Source organism: Salvia hispanica, chromosome 3 (assembly GCF_023119035.1).
Source record: "Salvia hispanica cultivar TCC Black 2014 chromosome 3, UniMelb_Shisp_WGS_1.0, whole genome shotgun sequence".
Lineage (NCBI taxonomy): Eukaryota > Viridiplantae > Streptophyta > Magnoliopsida > Lamiales > Lamiaceae > Salvia > Salvia hispanica.
The window spans coordinates 17,962,129-17,969,813 of record NC_062967.1 but is presented as its reverse complement, the minus strand read 5'-3'; the positions used below and the strand labels follow the sequence as shown (position 1 = coordinate 17,969,813).

Sequence of the window (7,685 nt, the reverse complement as noted above, 5' to 3'; positions counted from 1 at the left end):
ATTTGGACAGTCCCAATAAATATCTCATTTCACTTGTACTATTATAATATTTAAGCTTCATATTCAATTAACTTATTTTACTCACAACTCTTATAAACTAATGTATAAATTAAAGGTAGAGTCCACGTTCCATTAAATTTTTCCATCCATTTTCCATCATAAAATCGAATAATTTTTTAAAACATGCACGGTCAAATACGAGGCATTTAATAAGGATAGGTTATTTATTATACTCCATCTGTTCCACAGTAATTGAGGTGTTTCTTTTCGTCGCGAAGATTAAGAAAAATTGTGTTAGGTAATTTAAGTAAATAGAGAATAAAGTGAAAATTGAAAAAGGTAGAGAGATAAAGAGAGAAAAAAGTAAGAGATAGTAAAGTAGATGTAGAGAAATGTGTTGTCTTTTACTAAAAAGGAAAATGACTCTAGTACTATGGAACGTATCAAAATGACAAAATGACTCTATCACTATGGAACGGAGGGAGTATATAAATGGAAAACCCGACACAGGTATATCACTGAAAACCAAAGTATATATAATATGGAATTCAAACATAATATGAGAAATATAAATATACAACGTACATCAAAATATATATATCAATGTACCCTTTAACAAAATGAGGTTTTATTTGACAAGAAAATGGACAAAATTAAACACTCAAAATTCTCACAACTTATTTTGAATAGAAGAGAACCCGAAGTTGCGGTTCCATGCATCTCAAGAGAACAGAATCTGATTCGCGTGTTCCTGCACCACATCCCACGCTAGGTTCACATGCCGGTCCTCGGTCAAGGTCGCCCCGACCGCGACCCGGATCACATACACGCCCCCGACCACGGCATGCGTCATGAAGACCTTCCCAGAGTCGTTGACCGACTCCAGCAGCTTCGCGGACAGCTCATTCGCCCCCTGGTCCCCAAAGACACGTGTCGAGTCAGGATAGGTCCCCATGGGTGAAACGCGGAAAACTGTAGTGGAGAAGTTTCTAGGCACCACCACCTCGAATCTCGAGTCCTTCCTCACAAAACCCTCGAATTCCTTTGCCATGCCGACGTGGCGGCGTAAGAAATTCTGCATATTTGCCACTCCGTAGGTCCGGAGCACGATCCAGAGCTTGAGCGACCGGAACCTACGGCTCAGGCAAATTTGCCAGTCCTTGTAATCAACGACGCACTTCAACTCTGAGGCCTTGTTTTTTAAGTACTCAGGATTCGTTGACAGTGCGTCGTTGAGCGCACTCGGGTCCTTCACCCAGAGGCAACACATGTCCATTGTAGTGAAGAACCATTTATGAGGATTGAAACTAAATGAGTCCGCCTTCTCGACGCCGTCGAGGAAGTGCCGGAACTCGGGGCATATGCACACGCTACCGGCATAGGCCGCGTCGACGTGGACCCACATCCCGTACTCCTTTGCCACGTCACACAGCGGGCCGAGCGGGTCCACGGCGGTGGACGACGTCGTGCCGACGGTAAGGCACAGAAACAGGGGAACGAGCCCGGCCTTAACGTCGGCCTCAATCACGGGCCGAAGCCCGTCCGGCCTCATGGAAAACGCGTTTTGGGCCGTGGTCCCGACGGCTCGGAAATTTGCACGTGGGATCCCGGCGATCTGGCAGGCCTTCTGGAAGGAAGAATGCGTCTGATCGGAGGCGTAAACGACCAATTTCGTGATATTCTCAAGCCCGATTTTCTGCAACATCCTATCCCGGGCCGCCACGACAGTGCAGAGGATCCCCTCACAAGTCGTCCCCTGAATCACACCGCCGCCGCCGCCGGAAAATAAAAATTCACGAGGAAGCTGCAGCATCTTCCCGACCCAATCCGTCACGATGTTCTCGAGCTCGGTGCAGGCAGGTGAGGAGATCCAGCAGAATCCCGGGATGTTGAAGGCGGTGCAGAGCATCTCACCGAGAAATCCGGCCGAGCTCATGTTGATCGGAAAGTAGCCGAAGAAGTTCGGGCTTTGCCAATGCATAAGGCCCGGGACAATGTCGTTTCGCACGTCGCGGAGGATGTCCTCCATGGGCTCAGGCCCGTGGGGGGCGGAATCGGGCACACGTTTCCAGAGGTAACCGGGCTCGACCTGGCTCCGGACGGGGTAGTTTTCGATGTTTTTGTAGTGTTCGACGATGAAATCGACGACTAAATGAACGTGCTTTCGGAACTCTTCAGGCTCAAATGGTTTGATTGAAGTAGGAAAGCTGGTTTGGGGCTCTTGGGTGTTTAGGCTGCCCATGATTGGATAAAGTATAAGGTCTGTTATGTTGTTAATCGATAGGATTCGATGGCGTTTAAATAGGGGGTTGTGAAGGAGAAAAATTTGCACACACTATGCATACTAAAAGCGTGACATTCTTGAAGATTTTGCAGCAGATATTTTTTCATATTTTGCTTATTGCTTTTCTAAAGGACTTCATGGGTTAGAGGCTCCGCCTATGGGGTTACGGATTTATGATAGCATATGTTTTCTTACCTTCATTAATTGTGTTAGTTTCATGCTTTTTCTTTACCAAAAATAAGTGTCAATATTTTAAAATAGATCATAATTTTCTTTTTTTTGTTTGTTTTATAATTATTGCCTGTATTTGTTTATGGAACCAATGTTCCATCTCCCTTACTTTATTATTATGGGACTCACTATTCCATTAATATTATTTGAACTATTTTTTTTATTTTCTTATTTACTAATTATATATTAAAATTCGTGACTATCTCTATATAATCTAATTCTATAGGATGAAGAGTGTATAATCCTATCAATCATTTTTTGACATGTGGAATGGTATAAGAACCTACCTTCCAGCTAGATGGCCACACAAAGTGATACAGTAGTTCCTCCGTTCATGATTAAGTGTTTTAAATTTTCTTTTCTGTTCATCCGCGATTAAGTATCTTATTTATCTTTTTTATTTTTTATTATGGATCCCACATTTCTTTTACTCATCCGCTCACATTTTATTACTATAAAATTAATATTCACCCTGTCTCATTCGTAGTGGAGTATTTCTTATTCGGCCTGAAGATTTTATGTAGTATTGTTTGTGTATAAAGTGGAAAGAATAAAATAAAAGAGAGGAAAAAAACTAAAGAGACTGATGTTTCTATATTTTAAAATATGTCATTTAGAGTGAGAGATCACAAAAAGAAAATATGTCAATTAGAGTGAGACAAATGGAGTATACAAAAATAGGACCCACAATTCATTAATTTTTTTAACATGCTCTCCATTACATTTTTTAAAACTTGCATTGGATCAACTTCGGACACTTATTCGTGGAGGGAATGAGTATATGAAAGTTTTCTTTAGTAATCTATTTGTAAAATGATGGCAATATCGTGATCTATGTGGAATGAATCTAAAATTTTTTGGAAATTTCTCCATGTACGAGGTTGCTCCGCTGGGCGCCTGCATAGGCTACATTGTACGCCTCACGCTACTTCCTTTTGTCAATTTATTATTTTTAATTTCTTTTACATTATGAAAGTTTCTCCTATTTATTGACAGCCAAATTCCAAGAAACAACCTCCTGGGAGCTGCTATCCGCCATTTGTACTCTGAAAAAAAAAGTTTCCAAACAAGGGAAAGACGCGTGAGCAAAATGCGTGTATATTAATACACGCGTGAGCAAAATGCGTGTATACTTATACACGCATTAGGCAAACGCGTCTTTGTCTTGGATTCAACTTCAGTCCACACAGCAGAAACCTTCATTTCCAGAAGACGAAAACGCTCGCCCCCTTCACTCCCAGCGCGAAAATCGAAACTTAATCCAACATTTAGCTGTTCTCATTCCAATTTGAAGTGTTTTCAGGTAAGTTTCTACCCTTTGTTGGAACGCCTCTATAGCTGGCCCAAATGCCCAAAATACATAGCGGAACACCTTTTTATTACCTTGACTCAATATAGGGTCATGAAACCACTCAACGATTGTCCCAGCATTTTGACTTTGCAACTCAGTCAGGTAGCTGGGAAGTTGTCTGAATGACCCCTCCCATCCACCATATACAAGCTCAATTGCTTTTGTGCGAGCATACCACGCTTTCTTGTAGCTGATTTTCACGTGAAATTTATCTTTGATATATGTAACTACTGCAGAAGGCTTGAATTCAGCATCGTTTTCAATTTGACTCCGAATACAAAGAGCAATCATGGATGATGTAAGATTAGCATGCTCACTTGGATCGTGATCTCCCATACAACAATGACGATCAACCCATGAGTTGATGGACCAACTACCATCGCGTTTCTTAAACGTTGCTTTAACCTCCCAATTACACGGGTATCGTTGGCCTAGTTCTTCGCCTTTTCTTTTCGGACCAAATGGGTCCCTACAAACTGCATGCCATCTTCTTTTTTTACTATCCATAACCTCATACATCCGACCTGTTCCCACATGCCATAATGTTACAGCAGTTTTCAATTGCAATTTGCTATCAAATTTCGTTCCCACATCTATACGTCTCGGATTATCCTCATTCCAATACCACATATCTTCTTCATCCACTCCATGGTCATCTGAAACATAACCTCGGCTGCCTTCACATGGTAATGATCGAAAAAATGGTAACCCTTCAGGCACATAGTCGGGAACAGGTTGCTCCCCACGAACAGATGGTTGTATATAGTTCTCAACCATCATATCAAGTGGCTCATCATCTGTAGAATCTTCACATGACTCTGCACTATAATTATGATCACTTGATTGAGAACTACCTGAATTATACACCTCCGGAGTGTCATCTCGAGGGGGGGACAATCAGAACCATCAGAACTATCACAATTATCAGAACCATCTGAACCAACAGAACCATCAAATGTCACATTTGGTACATCTAGTTGGTCATCAACATCCCTCCCAAATGTGTTGAATTCAAAGCTATGATGCTCATCCTCCCTCCTAGTTCTCCCGACATCAAAACTATGATAATCATCCCTCCTAGACGTTCCAACATCATGATGAGTGGTAGGTGGTTCAAATTGCAAAGTAGTAGTAACAGGAGTATATTCAATAAACAGTTCAATTTGACGTGGATTTTCAGCAAACATATACTCCAACAAATTCTCAACCACTGGTGTAGCTATATAATTCAACACTCCACTAAAAGCCACAGGATGCCTCCATGTTAAATCAATCGTATGTGCATCCAAATCAATTCCAATTTTTTCACATATCGTTGAAACTAGCTGATGATAAGGTATCATTTCATTCAATATGATAAATGATTTTGCACAAGGGGGGTCATAAGCAACCCCCAAACCTGGGAGCTGAATAATTTTCTCACCCCAATATAAACTCACAAACACCATCAATCCTGCAAAATAAGTACGATAAAACATCATATTCTAAATTCAACAAAATTAAATAAATATTCAACAAAGTTCAATATCAAATTTAACAAAATTCAAATAAATTACCCTAATTCTATAACCAATAATTCAATGCTAAATATAATAAGTAAATCAATGGCCTAAATTCAATGTTTTTCTTGTAAAACAATGTCACAAACCATGAACCTTAAATCTATACCCAACTAACATATAGCAATGATAATCGAAATCAATGGTCAAAAATTACCTAACATCACTTAAAATAGGAATGAGAGCATCAAAATGTCTGATTCACTTCGATTTTCGCCGACTAGAGACGTTGGGAGTGAAGGGCGTCGCTGAGAGTTAGAGAAGAAGAAGGAGGCGTGAGAGGTTAGAATGAGAGATTTTGCGTTCTGGACTGGAATTTGAATCCAAGACAAAGACGCGTTTGCCTAATGCGTGTATAAGTATACACGCATTTTGCTCACGCGTGTATTACTATAAACGCATTTTGCTCACGCGTCTTTCCCTTGTTTGGAAACTTTTTTTTTCGGAGTACAAACGGCGGATAGCAGCTCCTAGGAGGTTGTTTCTTGGAATTTGGCCATTTATTGACAAATCTTTTACATCTGCAGAGGCTTTTTATTTCATAACATATCTGCTCAATTCTCTCTCCATGGTTTTCTTCTCCAAATTGATAGTTCAAAAGTTTTTCCAATAAACTCAAATTCCACAACACTTCTTAGCTTGTAATTTGTCACTCCTACTATTTCAAAAATCTTAAATTTGCCTAGAGATGTAAAACCCAGAGAGAAATTGAGATTCCACAACTTTTTTCTCCAAACTCAAATTCTACGATGAATCGGAAGATATATATGCTTCTTTACTTCTCCTAAAATTTTAAATTTTAAAATTCGGATAGACTATGAAATCAGAGAACATTTTTGTGAAAAAACCACATGAAATATCAAATTTAGATGTGAGGCTAATAGTTTTAAAAAATTGGAGAGTCAAAACTTGAGAATAAATCTGACACTCAGCTTATGAAGAATTGAGCAAGAGAAAATAGGCAAAGAATTGAAAGGGAGAATTGTAGAATGAAAAATAGTACTCCCTCGTCTTATAAAGGAAGTCTCTTTCCTTTTTAATTTGTCTTATTAAAGATGTCACATTTTCATTTTCATTCTCTCTCACATTAATATAAATATTATATTTTCTTTATCCGTTTAACACACAGGACAAAACATCTTAAAATCTCGTGCCGTCTCATAAGTATGACATCTTTTATGCGACGGGGGGAGTACTACTATTAATAAGAGAAAACGGAGAAAATTGTGAAATTGTGAATAGAAAATACTCTCTCCATTATGATTTTGTTGCGCTTTGACCGGACACAGAGAAATGTAATGGAAAGTGAGTTAAAAAAGTTAGTGGAGAGTGAATCTTACTTTTATATATTTTTTTTATAATAAAATGTGAGTGAGAATGAATTAGTAGAATATGGATCCACACAAAATATACTCCCTTCATCCCATAAAAATATAGGCAATGGGGATGACATGGAAATTAAGACAAAATTGGTAATGTAAGAGAGGGGAAGATAATGATATAGTAAAGTAAGAGAGATGAGGAGAATTGTAGTTAAAGTAATGTTAGTGGATAGTGAGACCTACATTATTAAATTGATACTTCATCCGTCCACGAATAGGAGTCTCATTTATTTCCGACACGGATTTTAAGAAATGTTAAGAAAAGTCGGCGGAACACAATTAGTACTCCCTCCGTTCCATAGTAATTGGGGCGTTTCTTTTCGGTGCGGAGATTAAGAAAAAATGTGTTAGGTGAGTTAAGTAAAGAGAGAATAAAGTAGAAAATGAAAAAGGTAGAGATATGAAGAGATAGAAAAGTAAGAGAGAGTAAAGTATGTGTGGAAAAATGTGTTAACTTTTACTAAAAACGGGAAATGACTCTAATACTATGGAACGTACCAAAATGGCAAAATGACTCTATTACTATGGAACGGAGGGAGTAGAATTTAAAATGATATGTGAGTGCAACGTGTTAGTGGAATGTGAAGTCTTTTTACCATTTATGATAACTATGAACCGAGACTCCTATTCGCGGACGAACTAAAATGGAAAAACAGGACTCCTATTTCGCGAGGGAGTATAACTTTTCAAAAATTAATGCACATACTTTTATGGGATGGACAGAAATAAAAAGTGCACGTAATTTTATGGGATGAAGAAAATAGTAAAATACTATGAAATGCGACAAATTATATAAAATGGATGAAAATAGAAAAATATGAACAAATTTAAGAGCCCAGTGAGAATACAGAAAAAAAGAGTGAGAGTTGAACAGGGGA

At 38.8% G+C, this 7,685-nt stretch overlaps 1 protein-coding gene across 1 annotated transcript; it reads right to left on the bottom strand.

Annotated features, from left to right (window-relative positions):
* Nucleotides 1–513: 513 nt before the first annotated feature.
* LOC125211518 (tyrosine decarboxylase-like) lies at nucleotides 514–2,409 on the bottom strand. The gene has a single exon (XM_048111347.1). The coding sequence runs from the start codon at nucleotides 2,240–2,242 to the stop codon at nucleotides 722–724; it is 1,521 nt and encodes a 506-aa protein (XP_047967304.1). The 5' UTR covers nucleotides 2,243–2,409; the 3' UTR covers nucleotides 514–721.
* Between the last annotated feature and the right edge of the window lie 5,276 nt (nucleotides 2,410–7,685).